We start from the raw sequence: 21,823 nt of genomic DNA, 5'->3' as shown, positions 1-21,823 counted from the left end.
GAATAGAATAGAATAGAATAGAATAGAATAGAATAGAATAGAATAGAATAGAATAGAATAGAATTTTATTGGCCAAGTGTGATTGGATACACAAGGAATTTGTCTTGGTACATATGCTCTCAGTGTACATAAAAGAAAAGATACGTTCATCAAGGTACAACATTTACAACACAATTGATGATCATTATTATGATGATGATGATGATGATGATCATTAGCATTTTTTGAAAACCAATTCATTGTCATCAAATGTCACCATTGGCTAACTTTTCAAAGCTACTTCTGCCCCCGAAAGACATGCTTCAAAGTACCTCAAGGCCTCACCCGGGATGCCAGCTCCATCACTGCCTCTTCCTCGCTAGCTGCCAAACAGCTGATTGGCATGCCAGGTCTCCCTCTGTGGCCTGCAATTAATTCTCATGCATCAGCGTGGCCTTTTCACTCTATGAGTGGTCCCAGCCCTCCAGCAACACATTATATTAGTATTTTGTCATCCTCCAGGAGCATTGGGAGTGGGGAACTTGCATAATTGCCCACTTTTCCACTGCCATGGAAATCACCTGAGAAATAACGGATATAAATTACAGAGGTTAAGAAGAAGAAAAAATCCTGATGGAAGAAAAACAGCCTTGGAGATTTGGACAAAGAGACTAGACAGTCCTTTCTCAAGATAATGGATTTGGTTTTCCTCTGTCGTGCAGAGGGTTGAGCTAGATGACCTCATGGTCCCTCCCAGCGACACAGTTCAACTATTATGAGAGACAAAAGGGAGTCGAAGATAGATCTTCTCAGCAGCTGCTCCAGCATTGTGGGACACGCTACCTACCAAATTAAACTTAGCCCTTTCCTCTTGGCATTCGGGGAAACCCCTGAAAACCCACTTTCACTGCCATTTTATCTGACTGATAGGGACTAGGCAGCCATTTTTGGCTACACAATGTTGAGTTTCACTATAAATTGTTCTTTTGCTTCCCTGTTACTCTTCCATACTGTAGTGTAAACATTGTGTGAATAAACCATTGGAACAAATATCCACAAAATTCCTAAGTCATGCAAAAAACAATTCCAGGTAGAAGATTGAAACAAATGTTCTTCAACCACTAATAATAACAGTCAAGAAGCACAATAAATATTTGAGCCTATGCAAAGAAGAATCAACTTCCTGGTGTTTCAAAGAGCTACTTTTAATCTCAGAGCTGTAAGCAAGAAGGTTCTTGCTAAATTACTTCCTGTTGCAATACCGGAATTCCTTTAGCAAAGCTAACCGTAGTTTTGGAGCAAAAAAAGATTGGTGGAGTCAGATTGGTACAAGCCATGATGGCGACATTAATCCTGGCTTGAAAGCCACTTGAAATGGGTCCATATGAACACTTTTGAAGCCTGAACTAAAACACTCCCTTATGTTTTAGCATAACCCCCGAACCTAGCCAGTGTAATCTGCAAGTCACATTTTATATTTAATACAGGAATGAGGCTCCGGCCTAGGATTATTTGTTATTCAATAAATTGTAAACCACCCAGAATGATGTATGTGAGACTGTAAAAATGGATTAAATAAATAACTGAAAAACTGCTTGTCAACTCCTATCTCCAGCATCTTTGCAAAAGAAACCTTTGTCACCTGAAGCTCTTCCATGTATAGTATAGCCTTTATTGTCATTGTACATCATGTATACAACAAAATTTATTTTTATTTATTGACTGATTTTTATTTGTCATAATAGCATACATAAGCATAAGCATGAAGCAACTATACAACATATAAGCATATATATGAGTATAAGCATGTAATAACTATATAAATTGGATATAATGAAAGGAAACAGTAAGACAGGAACGGTAGGCACGTTTTGTGCTCTTATGCACGCCCCTTATAGACCTCTTAGGAAAGGGGTGAGGTCAATAGGAGACAGTTTTTGGTTAAAGCTTTGGGGACTTTGAGAAGAGACCACAGAGTCAGGTAGTGTATTCCAAGCATTAACAACTCTGTTACTGAAGTCCTATTTTCTGCAATCAAGATTGAAGTGGTTAACATTAAGTTTAAATCTATTGTTTGCTCTTGTATTGTTGTGATTGAAGCTGAAGTAGTCTTCAACAGGAAGGACATTGCAATAGATGATTCTATGAGTTAAACACAGGTCCTGTTGGAGGCGGCGGAGTTCTAAGTTTTCTAAACCCAGGATTTCAAGTCTGGTGGCATAAGGTATTTTGTTGTATTCAGAGGAGTGGAGAACTCTTCTTGTAAAATATTTCTGGACACATTCAATTGTATTGATGTCTGAAATGTGGTATGGGTTCCAGACAGGCGAGCTGTATTCAAGAATTGGTCTAGCAAATGTTTTGTAAGCTCTGGTTAGTAGTGTAGTATTTCTGGAGAAGAAGCTACGTAAGATTAGGTTTACAACTCTTAAAGCCTTAATGCAAAATCGGTTTTGGTGGCATCTCCCTGGTGCAACCCATGACAAAAAATGCAAACAACATAAATAGTATGAAGAATAATCCCTATGCAAGTAATGGGGGGAGCGGGAGAAAAAGAAATTAAAAGAATAAAGTTTTCAAAATAAAGTTTTGAGAATATATCATCCTCGCTCATTATTTAACGAAGGACACCTTTTTAATGGATCCCAATAGTCCCTTACTAATCGATCTGACAGATATGATTACATTTAATCTAAAATAGGGAAGAATTAATAACAGCATCTCAGATAAATATCCATAAAGTTTCCCTGCAGCTTTGCATTACTTATCTATACTTTCATTGATTATAAATCAATCCTGACAGCGGTCCACGAAGGGGCTCAAAGGGACTTCAAAGTTCCATGTCCCACAGCCCTGCCTATCCAGGATTAAACTAACCACGGTTTATTCAACTCCTCAGACTTTCCAAGCTTGTAAACGGCAAAACCTGAAACTGGATCAAAAGGTTCTTTTTTTTTCACATAAGGCCAAAAAGTGGGCTGGTTGAAGTTTGATAGAGATATTTATAATGTAAGAATTGTTGAAACAAACAAAATATAACGTAATATGATTGGTTTGAATTAAGAAAAGGAAATGAATGATACAAATAATAATCAATGTAAAATTTAGTACAATCTATGTAAGGCAAGGGAAGAAACATTTAGAGTTCTACAAAAGATGAATTGATTAAAATATTTGGATGTATATTGGATTGCAATGCGATCTAGATTAAAATGCAAGATGATAAGATAAATTACATGTTATGAATATGGTGAAATATTCATAACATGTAATATTTCACCAAATATGGTGAAATTGCACAAAAGCTTTGTAAACAACCAACCGACACAGTTTGTATTTTGATTGAAGATGTTTTTATGTCTGCCTGTCTAGAAAAATAAAAAAAATAAAAAAAAATAAAAAGGGGGCTGGTTGAAGTTTGACAGAGAGATTTATAATGTAAGAATTGTTGAAACAAACAAAACATAACGTAATATCATCGGTTTGAATTAAGAAAAGAAAATGAATGATACAAATAATAATTAATGTAAAATTTACTACAATCTATATAAGGCAAGGGAAGAAACATTTAGAGTTCTACAAAAGATGAATTGATTAAAATATTTGGATGTATATTGGATTGCAATGCGATCTAGATTAAAATGCAAGATGATAAGATAAATTACATGTTATGAATATGGTGAAATATTCATAACATGTAATATTTCACCAAATATGGTGAAATTGCACAAAAGCTTTGTAAACAACCAACCGACACAGTTTGTATTTTGATTGAAGATGTTTTTATGTCTGCCTGTCTAGAAAAATAAAAAAAATAAAAAAAAATAAAAAGGGGGCTGGTTGAAGTTTGACAGAGATATTTATAATGTAAGAATTGTTGAAACAAACAAAATATAACGTAATATGATTGGTTTGAATTAAGAAAAGGAAATGAATGATACAAATAATAATCAATGTAAAATTTAGTACAATCTATGTAAGGCAAGGGAAGAAACATTTAGAGTTCTACAAAAGATGAATTGATTAAAATATTTGGATGTATATTGGATTGCAATGCGATCTAGATTAAAATGCAAGATGATAAGATAAATTACATGTTATGAATATGGTGAAATATTCATAACATGTAATATTTCACCAAATATGGTGAAATTGCACAAAAGCTTTGTAAACAACCAACCAACACACTGTTTGTATTTTGATTGAAGATGTTTTTATGTCTGCCTGTCTAGAAAAATAAAAAAAAAATTCAAAAAATAAAAAGGGGGCTGGTTGAAGTTTGACAGAGAGATTTATAATGTAAGAATTGTTGAAACAAACAGAACATAACGTAATATCATCGGTTTGAATTAAGAAAAGAAAATGAATGATACAAATAATAATTAATGTAAAATTTACTACAATCTATATAAGGCAAGGGAAGAAACATTTAGAGTTATTACAAAAGATGAATTGATTTAAATATTTGGATGTATATTAGACTGCAATGCAATCTAGATTAAAATGCAAGGTAATAAGATAAATTACACGTTATGAATATTTCACCATATTCATATGGTGAAATATTCATAACATATAACATTTCACCAAATATGGTGAAATTGCACAAAAGCTTTGTAAACAACCAGCCGACACACTGTTTGTATTTTGATTGAAGATGTATGTATTTTTATGTATGTCTGTGTAGAAAAATAAAATAAAAAATAAAAAAAGGGGGGGGGGCTGGTTTGTGGCTTCCTTCTCACGAGCCCCCTGCAAGGTAGACCATCCCAGAGAGACAGAAAAAAGATGTTCAAATCCACTTTGTGGGTCATTTCTCTTCCCTTTTTCCTCCCCCCCCCCTCACATCTTTCTCCTCACAACCGCCTTGTGAGGTAGGCCGTCCAGGAAAGAGAAGGAGGGGGGGCTGCTCAGCTCCTCCCCCGCCCCAATTTCTACTTTCATTTCCTCCCTCACACACACACATACAACAGCCCGGCCGGGTAGGACGGCCAAACCGCCCCGAGGAGGCGTGGAGGAAGAGCGCGGCGCCCTCGCCCTCCGCCCCGTCAACCGGCGCCCCTTCCGGCACCGCCCGCAGCCTCTCGCAGCGCCGCCATGGAGAAGGTGGAGGTGGACCGGCAGTTCCCGCGCTCCGCTGGCGGCGTCCTCAAGGTGGCCCGCATGGTACGTCGAGGCCGGGAGGGGCCCTCTGAGCATGTGCAGAGCGCCTCTCTGGCCAGGCCTCCGCGGCCTTTCAAGGGGCCGGATCCCCTTCAGAGGGGAGGGTGGGCTGGATAGCCGCGCTGAGGGTCTCCTCCGTTGGTTCTTCCTTCTCCTTTCCTTTCTTTTCTTCTCTTTCTCCCTCTCAGCTCCTTTCTCCCTTTTTCTCCTCCATCCTTCTTTCTTCTCCTTCCCTTTCTTCTCTCCTGTCTTCTTTCTTGTTTCTCCCTCTCAGCTCCTCTTCCCTTTTTCTCCTCCATCCTTCTTTCTTCTCCTTTCTTCTCTCCTACTTTCCCTCCTTTCTTTTTTCTCCCTCTCATCTCTTCCCTTTTTTTCCTCCATCCTTTCTTCTCCCCTCTCCTCCTTGCTTCTTTCTCCTCTCAGCTCTTCCTCTTTTTCTCCTCCATCCTTCTTTCTTCTCCTTTACTTTTTTCTGTCCTTGTTTCCCTCCTTTCTTTTTTCTCCCCTTCAGCTCTTCCTTTTTCTCCCATGCTTCTTTCTTCTCCTTTCTTCTCTTCTACTTTCCCTCCTTTCTTTTTCTCCTCTCAGCTCCTCTTCCTCTTTTCTCCTCCATCCTTCTTTCTTCTCCTTTCTTCTCTTCTCCTTTCCCTCCTTTCTTTTTTCTCCCTCTCAGCTCCTCTTCCTCTTTTTCTTCTCCTTTCTCTTCTCCTTTCCCTCTTTTCTTTTTCTCCCTCAGCTCTTTCCTTTTTTCCCTCCATCCTTTCTTCTTTCTTCTCACTCCTTTCTTTTCTCTCCCTCTCAGCTCCTCTTCCCTTTTTTTCCTCCATCCTTCTTCTTCTTTTTCTCCTCTATCTCCTCTTCTTTTCCTTTCTTCTCTCCTGTCCCTCCTTTCTTATTTCTCCCTCAGCTCCTTTTCCTTTTTCTCCTCCATCCTTCTTTCTCCTCCTTTCCTTGTCTCCTTTCTTCTTCCTTCTTTCTTCTTGCTCCCTCTCAGCTCCTCTTCCCTTTTTCTCCTCCATCCTTTTCTTCTCCTTTTCTTTCTTTCTTCTCTTCCTTCGCTCCTTTTTCTCCTCTTTTCTTCATCTTTTTTCTTTTCCTCTTCTTCATCTACTGTCTCCTTTCTCCTCCCGTCTCCACTGCCATCTTACTTTCTCTTTCTCCATCTTCTTTTCCACCTTCACCTTCATCTCCTGTCTCCTATTCCTTCTTCTCCTGCCTTCTCTCCTTCTCTCTCCTTTCCCCTCTTCCTGATCTTTATTCTTGTCCTTTCTCCTTTTCTCTCTTCCCCCTTCTCTTTTCCCTTCTTATTCTTTTCTATTTTCTTTTCTTTTTCTCCTCTATCTCCTCTTCTTTTTCCTTTTCTTCCACCTTCTCCTTCCTTCTATATATTCTAGACCTAGAAATTAAATCCCTCACAAATAACTTTTAGAGTCACATCAGGGCAATGTCTGTTTTTACATAACATCTGGAATACATTAGCTGAATTGAACTGCTTTCCTCTACACATTATTACTGTATATGTGAAAAATATATATGAAATATATAATAGGAGGGGTGTGAAATAATACAAACAAAATGCAGTTAGTCCCAGTGTTAAACTGTGGGCTCAGGAAATGCGTAATCTTACTGTTTTTTGAAAAAGCAATTGCCTTTGTTTCCCTTTTCTTTGTTGTTGGCTTTTTGGCTTTTGTGTATCTTGTTACGAAATAAAATATAAAAAGTAGTAAACAGAACAGCCGTTAACCTAATAATGATGGAAAACTGTAAGAAAAGGTAAAAAGGATTCATACAATATTAATAAGTTAGGTTGTACGCTACCCAGTGTCACATTTAGTGAGATGAGTGGCCGTATAAATTGACTAAATTAATAAAATAAATATAGAATGAGCTCATTCACTTAACATATTCATTCTTCTAGACTTTACAGAAACATATTGCTCCATTTATTCTTTATAAGACATTTTTAAAAATTCAGTGTCTGACTGTCAGAGCAATGAACTATTCATATTCTTTCCTAATCTCTGGGTTCACACACTAGCTCTACTCCAGAAAGAAACTAACCAAGATCCAACAAACCATATTGCTAGGTTTGTAACTGAGTAGATATCTTGTATGAATATTTGTCATCTGCCTTGATCCATACAGTGGTTGTTCAGGGGGCATTTTAAATCTACCTTCCCCAACCAGAAATCTTCTAGGTTCATTGGACTACAGCAGCTATCCTCCTTAGCCCCAAGAAAAAGAAAAAGACTATCGTAACACATCAGGATAAAGGAGGCTAAGTTTTTTTCCAAGTATTTTCTGTGGTTCCTACTATGATGTAAAATGATGATTGTCTTTCAGGTGTACATCTTGAATTTTCAAAGCCCAATTTTTTTCCTTTTTCATGCTGTAACTTTGTTCTTTTTCAGTTCTTTAAAGTCTGTTTCTCTCTCCATAAATGTAAAATCACACCCACTACAGACTTAACAGTTGCATTTTTCACATTTTAAATTCTAACCTTGGCTTTGTATATTAGTATATGTTGTACAGATCCAGCTTATGATTCAGTGAACATGCAAACAAGAAAGTAAGTTAATTCAATAACCAAATAAAGAATGGAATGCAAACCCAGCCACTGTTTCATAATACCTCTCAGCAAACTTTACTTCTGTTTCAGGAAGTTGTGCCTTGTTGCGGTGGCTCAGTGGCTAAGATGCTGAGCTTGTCAATCAAAAGGTCAGCAGTTCGAATCCCTAGTGCCGTGTAACGGGGTGAGCTCCCGTTACTTGTCCCAGCTTTTGCCAACCTAGCAGTTTGAAAGCACATTAAAAAATACAAGTAGAAAAATAGGACCCACCCTTGGTGGGAAGGTAACAGCGTTCCATGCGCCTTTGGCGTTGAGTCATGCCAGCCACATGACCACGGAGACATCTTCGGACAGCGCTGGCTCTTCGGTTTTGAAACAGAGATGAGCACCGTCCCCTAGAGTCGGGAACGACTAGCACATATGTGTGAGGGGAACCTTTACCTTTGATCAACAAAATGAAGGTTCCAAACTCTTGGGTTATAGTTGCTGCCACCATTTAAGTATGTTTCACATGGAAACTTGTGTACAGGACATTCTGTCCTTGTGACATCCTTGGTCTGTTTTAGCTAGAATTCCAAAGAAACGTGTAGCACTTCTTTTCATGAAATTTCATAGCTTTGTGTTTTATTATTTTAACCTGTCAAATGGAAAATTTAGCAATCTGGTATCTCTGCAGGATGTCTTGTAAATTACTTATTTCTTCCTTGCAGCTCGTAGCTTTTATGGCAATCATCACTTTTGCTGTTAAAAGATCTCACGAAGCCTTCCTAGCCCTTGTGATCATGGAACTTGTCATTACCTTTTTATTCTATTTACTCTATCTACTGAAACTGGATGCACAGCTAAAGTTCTTGTTTTGGCCTTTGGCTGTAAGTATAATTTTTTATAAATAACTGCTTTGTGTACACATTCTGTAACTAAGGCAAAAGATAGATATCAGATTGATACTTAATGTATCCAGTCATATTCCTGGAAAAATAGGCTAATTATGGAAAGACTTACATTGTTGTGTGTAGCTTGATCTTTGGATATAGGGCTGATTCATTCATTCGTGTGTGTGTGTGTGTGTGTGTGTGTGTGTGTGTGTGTGTGTGTGTGTGTAGGAGCTCCTAGAAGCAAGAAGCAGAAGACACCGGCCTGAAGATGACAAATGAGACATCGTCGAAACATTTTCAAGACACTTCCAATTTTATGTGGGAGAAAACCCGAATAACCAAAGACATACATATATATGTAGGTCTTTGGTTATTTTCTCAATAAATGGAAGTGTCTTAATGTTTATTCGACAAAGTGTCATTCATCATCTTCAGGCTTCAGCTTCGTGCTTCTGGGAGCAAAGCTGAAGCTGAAGCCTGAAGATGATGAATGAGACTTCGTCGAAACATTGCCAAGATACTTCCAATTTTATGCGGGAGAAAACCCGAATAACCAAAGACCTACATACAAACACCCGCAAAAACCTCAGAAAACACACACACACACACACACACACACATATATATATACTCATATTCATTCATTCTAAAAATGCTTCTGATGATTATGCTTCATTTAACATTATGAAATTACTGATGCTAGATCTGCGTATGAATGGTTTACCTAATGTTGATAATTCTTAGGATTATATTTAGCTGACTAGTTTCATTGAATGAAAAGCATTAATCCACCAGACCATTTCAGATTATCATTCTTCTACTCTTCTATCTTTACAAACCAATTTATTTCCTTTTCTAAGTAAGAAGTACGTACTTAATAAGAAGTAAAAGATGTCAAAGTAAAAACACAGAATAAAGTAGTACTGTATTAAAATGTGAACATACTTGATATGGAAAACAGGAGCTTAAATTCTATGAATGATTTAGGGCAATGCTGAAACCTGGTCATTCTTCAAAATACATCTACTTGTCACACATGTGATATTATATTTAAGATGCTTTAGATATACCGTATATACTCGAGTATAAGCCGAGTTTTTCGGCACGTTTTTTGTGCTGAAAAACGCCCCCTCGGCTTATACTCGAGTCTACCCTTGCAGAGCCGACCCAGGGAGAGGGTTTTTTGCCCTCGGGAACAGCTGGGCCGGCAGGACGAGCCCAAATGCTGCCGGCATGCTTTGCCAGCTCGGCCGGCTCGTTTTAGGCGGCTGGCCTCGGCGTTTTCTCCCGCCCTTTTTTGAGGGGGGGGGCGGGGGGGGGCGGGGGGGGGGGGGGAGGGGGCGTTCGACATTTTCGCCCCCTCTCACTCGTCCTCCTCTTGCCCGCGGTGGGGGCGGAGGGGGCGTTTGTCACCCTCGCCCTCCTCTCCGAAAAGCCGAAATTGAGTGCGAAGCGGCAGTGGGGGTGGGTGGGTGGGTGGGGGGAGGGCGCCGTGAAGTGCCGGCTGGGGGGGCCCGGGGGCCAATCCCGGGCTCCCCAGCCGGCACTTCACGGCGGCCTCCCCTGCCGCCGCACTCAATTTCGGCCGGAGAGGAGGGCGAGTGACAAACAAATAGAGTTCTTCGCCTTGGCGTTTGTCACTCGCCTCCTCTCCAGCCGAAATTGAGTGCGAGGCGGCAGGGGGGGGGGAGGCCGCCGTGAAGTGCCGGCTGGGGGAGCCCGGGAGCCAATCCCGGCCCCCAGCCGGCACTTCACGGCGGCCTCCCCACCCACCCCACTGCCGCCGCACTCAATTTCGGCTGGAGAGGACGGCGAGTGTGTCAAACGCCAAGGCGAGAAGAACTCTTTATTTGTTTGTCACTCGCCTCCTCTCGCCTCGGAGGCGGAGGGGCGTTGTCACCCTCGCCCTCCTCTCAGCCGAAATTGAGTGCGGCGGCAGTGGGGTGGGTGGGTGGGGAGGCCGCCGTGAAGTGCCGGCTGGGGAGCCCGGGAGCCAATCCCGGGCTCCCCAGCCGGCACTTCACGGCGGCCTCCCCTGCCGCCGCACTCAATTTCGGCCGGAGAGGAGGGCGAGGTGACAACGCCTCCGCTGGCGAGAGTGACAAACAAATAGAGTTCTTCGCCTTGGCGTTTGTCACTCGCCTCCTCTCCAGCCGAAATTGAGTGCGGCGGCAGTGGGGTGGGGAGGCCGCCGTGAAGTGCCGGCTGGGGAGCCCGGGATTGGCTCCTGGCCCCCAGCCGGCACTTCACGGCGGCCTCCCCTGCCGCCGCACTCAATTTCGGCCGGAGAGGAGGGCGAGGTGACAACGCCCCTCCGCCCCACCGGGCAAGAGGAGGACGAGAGGGGCGAAATGTCGAACGCCCCTCCGCCCCTCCGCCGACCACCGCCGCCATCAAAAGCGGCGGAAGAAAACGCCGAGGCCAGCCGCCCAAAACGAGCCGGCCGAGCTGGCAAAGCATGCCGGCACTTCAATCCCGGGCTCCCCAGCCGGCACTTCACGGCGGCCTCCCCACCCACCCACCCACCCCACTGCCGCCGCACTCAATTTCGGCTTTCGGAGAGGACGGCGAGTGTGTCAAACGCCAAGGCGAGAAGAACTCTTTATTTGTTTGTCACTCGCCTCCTCTTACTCGTCCTCCTCTCGCCTCGGAGGCGGAGGGGCGTTGTCACGAATACATCCCAATAAAATGCAAAGGTTTCAAAGCATGTTTTGGAAAAGCAGCGAGGATGGGGGAGAATGCTGCCTTGAATGTGAAAAGAAACGTGGAAAACTCCAACTACAGTATAAAAAAAAACATTTGCACTCAGTACTTTTTATTTTATTTTATTTTTGCCAAGTTTTCCCCAGGGTTTTCCCCTATGGAAATTGGGGAGGTGGGGAGAAAGAGGTGAAAAGAAAAGCCTCTTGGAAAGCGGAGAAATACGGCAAGAACAAAACAATTTCTCCCCGAGAGGGGGCAGGAGGAGGAGGAGGAGGAGAGATGGGGCATTGCAAGCTAGGGTGGGAAGAAGGAGGAGGAAGAAGAAGGAGGCAAAAGAAACCGACCCTCGCGCAGATCAGCAAATTAGCTTTCCTTCTCCAAACCAATTTTTTAAAAACCCGTTCTACCCAGAGCAAATGGCAAATAAGCAGCCCGTTTTGAGTCTGATTATTGTTTCATGTGGTTGCCCTCTCTGATCTCCTTGTACATGACAAGGCACCTCTAACCCAGCGCTTTGTGTTTGTTATTGGTAATTCTCCTCTCCTTCTTCCATTGGAGTCCTCTCCCCTTCCTTTCCGAACGGGGCGGGCGATTTACCTTCTCTGCCTCTTTTTATTTTCCTGGAGGTGGAGGTGTATTCCTAAGGATGCCTTCAGTGCTGGGGAAGGAGCCGATCCATGGAGGGGAGGGGGGCGACGCTGCCGAGAAGCCGCTGCTTACAGAGAGCGAAAGAGCCAGGGAGACCTTGGCATAGGTGGGCGGCTGGTGTAAGGCAGGGCAGAGCCTTCGACCCGCAAGGATCCCGGGAGGTGGGGGACGAAGAGAGGCAGAGAAGGAGGAGGAGGAAGGAAAAGAAAAGAAAAGGGGGAGTGAAAATAAGAGCAGTCCGAGCAATAAATAAATATTGCTGGGCTGCTTTCCAAAAATCCTCAGCACGGAACTAAAAGTTGCAAGTGTTTTGTGAGTTCAAACAGTCCCTTCCAGACTAACACGTTTCATTAAAAGATACAAAGTTTGGTAAACTGAAGCTCGCTCTGTCCAATGTAAAAATATCGTCATCATCATATAATAATAATAATAATAATGATAATAATAATAATAATGATGATAATGATAATAATGATAATGATAATAATAATAATAATAATAATAATAATAATAATGATGATAATGATGATGATGATGATAATGATAATAATGATAATAATGATAATGATAATAATAATAATAATAATGATGATGATAATAATGATAATAATGATAATGATAATAATAATAATAATGATGATGATGATGATGATGATGATAATGATAATGATAATAATAATAATAATAATAATAATAATAATAATAATAATAATAATAATAATAATAATAATATTCAGCCGTGCTTCGCTTTGATGGCAGCCTGACGTAAAATGGGGGGCAGGGGGATACATACACGGTTAGGGAAAAATAACAAAACAATGTTTTGGGCTCAATTGCAGTCTTAAATTGAGGACTACCGGTACTTGCAATTTGAACCTTATTGGACACTTCATTCCTGGAGGGTTTTTAAAGAACAGACTGGACAATCCTTTGTCTGAAACAGTATAGGATCTCTTGCTTGAGGAGTGGGGACTGGACTAGAAGATCACTGTTAGTTTGGGATATGTTCAGAGCCCACACATCTGATGACATAAAAATTGGCAAAGTCATCTCAAGTCACTTTGGCCGTTATTCCAGGTGGGCTTACATCTGTATTGCAGCCCCTAGATGTCAGTTTAAATAAACCTTTCAAGGACCATGTGCGAAGGATGTGGCATGAATGGATGACATCTGGTCAAGCTCGTCTGACAAAAGTTGGAAATCTGAGAAAGCCAGACATAGAACTAATAGCACAGTGGGTTCGTGATGCATGGGAAGATATTCCAGAGGACATGGTGCAACGTGCCTTCAAGAAATGTGGCATTAGTAATGCTATGGATGGCAGTGAAGACAGCGCATTGTATGAGAGTGACAGCAGTGATGATGACGACTGTGAACTCAGTGATGACGACAACGAATATGCGGATAACATCACAGAAGCTGAAGTAGCTGAAGCTCTGTTTGGACAAACAGATGATGAGGAGGAGAACTCCAGTTTTGAGGGATTTTAGCTCTCGTTAGCTTGGTTGCTGTTACTTTTAAAGATACTGTATTTTTGATACCATATTCTTTTTGGGGACCCCCTTTTGCACTTTTATTGTTTTTCGTTCAAATAAATATTCATGTTATTTTACTTGGCTCTATCTTTATTTTTTACATTGACCAGTAGCTGCCTCATTTCCCACCCTCGGCTTATACTCGAGTCAATAGTTTTTCCCAGTTTTTGTGGTAAAATTAGGTACCTCGGCTTATATTCGGATCGGCTTATACTCGAGTATATACGGTACTTTAAATATATTGGCTATCATTTTTATTAACTGCAATGATACAGATTTTGTTCAATAAAAAGCATCTCAGACTTAAAATACTGCTTATCTTCTGTTTGAGGCACTACTTATAAAATGTTACTGGGTGTTACTGCATAAAGCATTTGGTTACTCATCCTTCACTTTTTTAAGGATCTCAAGATGATTCAATATCATTTTTCCATGGAGCTTTAACTCATTTTGCCCATTACAAAAATAATTCCTTTTCAGCAGTGATATTGAAGGTTAGCCAACAAAGCTTCACATAATAGACTTTTATAAGCACCCTTTTCTTGGATGTTGCTTTTGTTTTACAAAGCAAAAGAATATTGATGCAATATAAACATTTTTATCAGATATCAGGAGGCTGTGAGTTTGATCCTAGGTAGAGGCAGATATTTCTCTCTCTGAGCACAATGAGAATATTGTTATGGTCCGCCAGCAGCCTGCGGAGCTGGCAGCAGAGTCAGACAGTGAGGAGTCTGGGAGAAACATGGGCCAGTCCTGGAGTCTGAGGAAGGCTCGGACGAGGGCTTTGCGTTGGAGGAAGAGATGGGGCCAGGGCCATCTGGGAGTGATACGCGGACTCCAGAGCCTCCAGAGTCAAAGAGGCAGAGGAACAGGAGGAGCCTGTTCCTAGTACGCACATGTGCAGAGCTGCCAGAAGGCAAGAACAGTTTAAAAAATAGGGATGACTCGGGAGTAAGGCCTGGAGATGATTGGCCACTCCCATAAGGCTTAAAAAAAAAAAAGAGGAGCAAAGGCATGTGGGCCCTTTGCAGGAAAGCAATTCTGTTCCCAGTTGGCATCTCTGTTTGATTCTGGACTCCTTGTGGCTTTGCCAAGTAGGTCTTTGGCAGTGTGTCAAGGGAGATAAAGGTTGGTGATTATCCCGAAGGACTTTTAGCAACTAATTGGGACTCAGCTGTGAATTATTTTGCAATAAAAGATGTTTTTGGGACTACTCATGTGTTTTAATGACTCAGGAAGCCGAGGTCACAACAAATATACCTGCTGAAATAATTTCTGCATTGGGAACAGGAGGGGCATTTGGGCAGTAAACACTCTGCTAGCTCCATTCAGTTGCCCAAGACTCCACCCTGCAAGGGATTATGTGGTCTTTAAAAGATGATGATAAACATTTATATCAGATATGCATACCTGGGGATCTAAGTATTCACATTTCAGCTAGCTCCTCCAACAGCTGGTTTAAGCTACTGTATTGTAAATGGGTACTAACTAGTTTAACTATTGTACGATTGTTGACACTTGTATCTGCATTTTATCTCTGACAAAACCTTGTGAGGTTTGCTAGGTATCGCTTGATTGACTCAAGTGAAGAGCCACTCACATCGTTCTTTACCAGACAGCAAAGATGTCTTGGATCTGGAGACAATATTCTTTGCTTTGTTTTTCAGGATGCTTTCAATTCCTTGGTGGCAGCACTATTTCTCCTCATTGTGGGCCTGTGTGCAACAATCATAAAGACCATCAAGGAAACATTAATTGGAGGTGTAAGTAAGACATCTGTACTAGCAGTATGGCGTGAAATTAGCTGGGCACCTCCTGGAGGGTATCGGTGGGCGGATATCTGAGAACAGGTTTTGTCCTTAATGTAGGTGCTGCATCCCAAAAATGCAAATAAGAACACTATTGAGCTGGAAGTTCATTTCCTAATTCAGGTAGTCCTCGACTTACAACAGTCTATTTAGTGACCGTTCAAATTTACAACAGCATTGAAAAAAATGATTTAAGACAGTTTTTCATATTTACGACCATTGTAGCATCCCCATGGTCATCTGATCAAAACTCAGATGCCTGGCAACTGGCATGTATTTATGACAGTTGCAGTGTCCAGAGGTCATGTGATCACCTTTTGTGACCTTCTGACAAGCAGAGTCAATGGGGAAGCCAGATTCATATAGCAACCGTATCACTCACTTAACAACTGCAATAGTTCACTTAACAACTGTGGCAAGAAAGGTTGTAATGTAGGGGAAAACGTAACAACTGCCTTGCTTAGCAACAGAAAATTTGGCATCTATTATGGTAGTAAATCGAGGACTACCTGTAACATAAGATCCTAGTTTCTCAATTAGGTCTACAATTTTACTTATCCAATACTTAGACTTATGGAACTCAGTAACAACCAAGGACACCTATTAAATATAACTTTCTCTGCTTGCTTCCTGTCTTTGGAAGCTTTTCTCCCAATTTAAAACAAAATAGCAATAGCACTTAGACTTATATACCGCTTTACAGTGTTTTACAGCCCTCTCTAAGCAGTTTACAGAGTCAGCCTCTTGCCCCCAACAATTTGGGTCCTCATTTTACCTACCTCGGAAGGATGGAAGGCTGAGTCAACCTTGAGTCTGGTGAGATTTGAACTGTCAAATTGCAGGCAGCCGGCAGGCAGCAGAAGTAGCCTGCATTACTGCACTCTCACCACTGTGCCACTGTGGCTGAAATAAAGGAGTGAGTGGCATTCCGGATCAAGTTTGGTGGTTACATTCTCCAACTTATTACCAAACAGTCAAAGGGAATAACTTTTCATGCGGTTTTTGCCTTTTAATGAAATCTGTTAGCTGGGGAAGGCATTACCAAACTTGATTTTTGTTACCATAAATTAACATGACTCTCTTCCAACAGTAACAATTTACCAGGATCTCCCCATATACTGCAATTTTACTTTACTCACATTTCATATTTGAAAGAGAACACTATATATTTCTAGGCCATTAGCAAGTACCACTTCTCAAAATCTGCCAAAAATATATTGCCTTTAGTTGAAAGGAAGATGTTTTTCCCCCTCGGTTTACCTTTAAAATGGGAAGTTTGTTTGGGAACACAATAAAAGGAAGCAAGTTTTCTAGAACATGACGTCTAAACATTTTTCCAGATTTCATATCTATTGCATATATTTAGAACAGTCACGAAACCAAATTCTTAGCCTTTAGATGTTAATAATGATTCTGTATTTTTCATTTTTGTATGGAATCTGAACCATTTTTTTTCCTTTTTTTTACAGGTATTCTGTTTGATACTTTGCATTCTTTGTATAGCAGATGCTACTTTAATCCTGAGAAAAGTTACTTTTAATAGGTCGTAGTAAGAAGGGATGGTATCCAAAAATAGAACGGCCAACTGAGCCAAATCAATTATATTAAACAGCCCTTCCTAATACAACTTTATACAAATATGTTGGACTAAAGCTCCCATCATCCACAACCAACACATAAAGCACTTTATTGTGTGTAGCTAGGACAAAATACCAGCAGGTCATCAGATTGGGAAAGCTGTTATAATCCATTTTAAAAGCCTGCTTTGCTGTAGGTTCTTTGTCACACTTTTTCTGTATTTCCTGAAAGCTTTAGATTCCAGTTGAGTCAGTCAAGCTTTATTAAATCCTACTGATTTCAAAAAGGCAAAATTAAGCACATGTTTGAACCCTATCAAATTACATGTGATTTAAAATCCCTTACTTGCTGGGGGATTTTTATGCCTTTAGTTTTAACTGCATCTAGAATTTGACTTACTGCGTATGTTGTCAAATTAGTTCCTGTATTTAACAGCATAAACAACCGTTGATAAAAATAACTTGTGTTTTATAAAACAGCTGTTTTATTACCATATAACAGAAATGATTATGGGGTATATTTTCTTGAACTGGTTTGTATTAAATCTTAATGTTTTTAATTAAAATGGTTTACCTGTGATAATATTAGAGTTCCTAGTATTTATTCTGTGCATTTGATCCACTCAGATTTTTTTTAAAAAACCGTTAATCTTTTAACAAAATTCCATCTTAAGAAGCCACCACCATTGACTATGCTGTTTGTAATAGCAGAATACTGAGTTCACCCAATGTGGCGGGCTAATATGGAGGTGGTTTATTGACACTCCAGTCCTTCTAGTTAAACATTCTGCCTCTGGCCATTAATTAGCATGTTGCGTAAATGCAGACACACACTCACAACTTGGCAAATCTTAGCAGAGCACTCAAAAAGAGGAAGTCAGTTAGAAAAACCTTTTAAGACTATGGTCTGACAGCACAGAGTGGAGATGTTGCAATAAGTTAACATTTTTATTTATTTGTATCCCCACCCTTTATTGTTTTTACAAACAACTCAAGCCAGAGTACCCATCCAACGTATCTTTTGCCTCCTATTTTTCTCACAACAACCACCCTGTGAGGTGAGTTGGGCTGAGAGGGAGGAACTGGCCCAAGTCACTCAGTTGGCTTTTATGGCTAAGGTGGGACTAGAATTCCCAGCCTCCTGCTTTCTAACCTCTGGCGCCTTAACCATTAGACCAAACTGACTCTCCTGGAATAACATTACATTTTCCCCACCTCTTAATAAAAATTAATCAAGTTCATCGAGTAACTTCTTTACGGCAAAAAAACCCCCACGCACAATATTTATTGTTTTGGTTCCTAATTCTAACTTGGATAGCTCATGTTGTAAAATAAAAAAAACAGATAACCCATTCTTAGCGATAATATTGCAATTACGTTTTTGCAGGAGGGGTGGGGGGAATACTACATTCAGACATGAAGCTCAACTGTTGGGTGTGCCAAACAAGCCTTGCTTGTCCTTTTCATTCCACACCCTAATGAGAACTGAAGATTTTGGCTGAAATTGTGCATGGCTTTTTGTACACCAAGGATAGAGCTTTTTATATCCCAGCTGTGCACATGTATCACCTCTCCTGCGGGAGCTGCGTTGGTTGCCAATTTGCTTCCGGGTGCAATTCAAGGTACTGGTTGTCACGTTTAAAGCCCTTCATGGCTTGGGACCAGCTTATCTGAGGGACCGTCTCTTGCCAGTCACATCTACCCGACCCATCAGAGTGGGGAGGCAGGGAATGTTGCGGGTCCCATCCCCGAGGGAGATACACCTGGTGGGACCCAGAAGAAGGGCCTCCATGGTGGCTCCCTCTCTCTGGAACATAATTCCCCCAGGGATTAGAATGGGCCCCACTCTAACACTCTTCTGGAAGGCGCTGAAGACCCGGTTCTGCCAGCGGGCCTGGGGAACCCAAAGCGGGATGGAGCCCATTAAATGGCTCGTGTGATTTGCTGTCAGGGCGGGAGGTGGGGGGTGATTTTGTTATATTATACTATATTAATTTATTTGATTCTTTTTGTTTATTTTTATTGTTTTAAAGGTGGTTTTATATTCTGTAAGCTGCCTTGAATCACCATGCGCAAATAGGCAGCAATATACAGTAAATTCAATAAATAAATAAATAAACCAAATAAGACTATCCTATAGTTTCTGATCCTGAATGAAGATAAACCAGAGATGAGGAATTGTTGGCTTAAAGGTTTCAATCAACCCACCAACTCTTCCTCTTTTTTTTTATTTCATTTTGTCACAACAGTATACACAAACATTGTCATAAATAAATAAAATAAATAAATAAATAAATAAATAAATAAATAAATAAATAAATAAATAAATAAATAAATAAATAAATAAATAAATAAATAAATAAACCAAATAAGACTATCCTATAGTTTCTGATCCTGAATAGACCAGAGATGAGGAATTGTTGGCTTAAAGGTTTCAATCAACCCACCAACTCTTCATCTGTGTAAATTCTTCCAATGGACCAGTCTTCTCTCTTCCTCTACATGCCCCTTTTCCCCAACTGTGTGGTCTCTTGAGAATTTTTTTTAAAAAAGGGAAAAATTATATAAAGCCGTTTATGAATTTGTCAAAATGAAAACACCGAATTATGTCCTTGCATTTGCTTTTAAACTAATACTTAAAATGATTAAAGTGTGATAGCATAAATGTTTGGAAATACAGTACATGGAAAAGTGGAATAATATGTGAAAGTAGAGCTTCTTTCAACACAAGCAAACTTAAGGCTTTCAAAAGATCAGGTGGATAGTTTAAAAAAAATCAGAAATAGAAACTGCCCATGGTGATAATATTTCAGAAAAATAAAGACTAAACATTTTATGGCAAAATGTCAATTTCTGAGTCTTAATCACCTTTCTAAAAGTTTCATACAGTAGAAGCAAAAACTAGGACATATAACTTGATGGATTCTTTCTGCTTTTGGCATTTTTTATTTTTTATTTTTGCTTGTCTAAACAGGCAACAGTGAAGACAAACTACATTCCTTCAAGCTTACAGCTCCATTTGCTACAAACAATAAAAACTTCTGAAGTAGAATTAAATATATTTCCATGTTATACATCAGACAAAGTAGTGGGTTATTCATGTTTATAAAATCATGGATCATTTTATATCTATAAAGGTTGTTAAACATTGGTTTTCTGCTGAAATTGCTTTTCCCAGAAATTCCAGAAAAACTTGCTTTTACCTTCCACATACAATAGGATAATGACGCCCCAAATTCCAGTTAAATTTGGGTAGGATTTTGAGAGATCCTATAGCATCCTCTTATTGATGGTTAAATTATCTCACCTCCCTTGCTTAACCAGGCGAAAATTAAGAATAAGCATTGTGATCCAGCTTTTTGATCATCACTGATCCTCTGAAGTCTTTCTCTTAACACTTCAGTCTATTGATTTTGCCTAAATTAATTATCCTCCATAATTAAAACCAAAACTACATCTGCATACATCTTCTAAATCATGGTTATTTTGCATTTTTTCATTCCTTATAATGTCATTCCTGCTTGGTACCTCTTACCAATGAGGCATCCTCACCTCTCAAAGTGACCTTCTACAAACCCTACACACTTTTCTCAGATTTGTCCATCTGTCCAAAGGTGGGACGGTCTCTCAAACTACCAAGGGGGAGCCAAATCTGCTTTAAGCACAACAGCCCTACCAAGGGATGGAAACTAATCAAGGAGAGGAGTGACCTAGAACTAAGGAGAAATTTCCTGAAAGAACAATTAATCAGTGGAATGACTTGCCTTCAGAAGTTGTGGGTGCACCAAGACTGGAGGCCTTTAAGAAGAAAGAGGACAGCTACTTGTCTGAAATGGGATGGGGTCTCCTGCTTGAGCAGAGGCGTTGGACCAGTGGTTCTCAATCTTTATAGTGCTGCGACCCCTTTAATTCAATTCCTTATGATGTGGCGACCCCTTTAATACAATTCCCCACGATGTGGCGACCCCAACCGTAAAATTATTTTCGTTTTGAATTTATCGCGCCTGAAGCCGTATTGGCTAGCGATCTGAACTGCTTGCAATTGCCTTGAGGATGGCGGCATTAAAGCGGAGACTCCTCCCCTATTAAGTTTATCGCGCCTGAAGCCAGATTAGGCTAGCGATTGGGAGTGATTGCAGCAGGCTTGAGAGGGAGACATCAGAGCAAAGATTTCTCTCTTTTTTAATTCATCGTGCCTGAAGCCGAATTCGGCTAGCAATTTGAAGAGCCTGCAGCTGGCTTGTGGAGTCAACCATTGGAGCGCGATTCTTCGACTTCCCATATTTCCGATGGTCTTAGGCGACCCCTGGCAAATCGTCATTCGACCCCCAACAGGGTCGCGACCCACAGGTTAAGAACCGCTGCGTTGGACTAAACCTCTAAGTTCCCTTTCAACTTGATTTTCTGGATGAACAAGTAAGCCCAGAGATGGCCAACCTGACCAACTTTTAAGACTTGGGCCAATGGAGATGTTCAATCATTCAGGTCATGGTTGTCCCGAAGATCCTTTTCCAAATGGCAACTGGACTTTCTTGGGTTTTTTTTCCTTTGAAAAGGTTTCACTTCTCATCCAAGAATTCCCCTTTTACGACTCTCATGTAAGTAATTGGGGTAGAGTCGGGGTGACTGAATGGAGAGGAGCATTTACTGGTCGGAGGCCCTTCCTGACTCCACGTGGAGTTCGCAGCATTTTTTTTTTCTTTGCTCTGGGGAGAGAAGGTTCTTCTTAAACTTTTGGGTTGAAGACTTATGAACTTCCCTTTTCAGAATTCTGGGAGTCAAAGTTCACGGATCTAAAGAGTTACCCAGATTGGGCACCCCTGATTTACCGAAACAAACCTGCCTTTCCACGCATCAGTGATTTGCACCTTAAGAACCGCATCCCTGAAGTGATTAATCACCTTTCCCACGAATGCGAGGCGTGGGCTGGGCCAGAAGGTGGAGGCATGCCTGGGATGTGCTCACT

At 40.8% G+C, this 21,823-nt stretch overlaps 1 protein-coding gene across 1 annotated transcript; it reads left to right on the top strand.

Moving 5' to 3' along the window:
• The first annotated feature begins 4,948 nt into the window (after positions 1 to 4,948).
• On the top strand, positions 4,949 to 17,440 carry CKLF (chemokine like factor). The gene is made up of 4 exons (XM_058155500.1): positions 4,949 to 5,145; positions 8,422 to 8,580; positions 15,140 to 15,235; positions 16,750 to 17,440. Exons 1-4 carry the CDS (start codon positions 5,077 to 5,079, stop codon positions 16,828 to 16,830), a joined length of 405 nt encoding a protein of 134 aa, XP_058011483.1. The 5' UTR covers positions 4,949 to 5,076; the 3' UTR covers positions 16,831 to 17,440.
• The last annotated feature ends 4,383 nt before the right edge of the window (positions 17,441 to 21,823 follow it).

The sequence above is a fragment of the Ahaetulla prasina genome, chromosome 12 (assembly GCF_028640845.1).
Source record: "Ahaetulla prasina isolate Xishuangbanna chromosome 12, ASM2864084v1, whole genome shotgun sequence".
Lineage (NCBI taxonomy): Eukaryota > Metazoa > Chordata > Lepidosauria > Squamata > Colubridae > Ahaetulla > Ahaetulla prasina.
The sequence above is the reverse complement of the archived record's forward strand: the minus strand, read 5'-3'. Positions and strand labels throughout refer to the sequence as shown.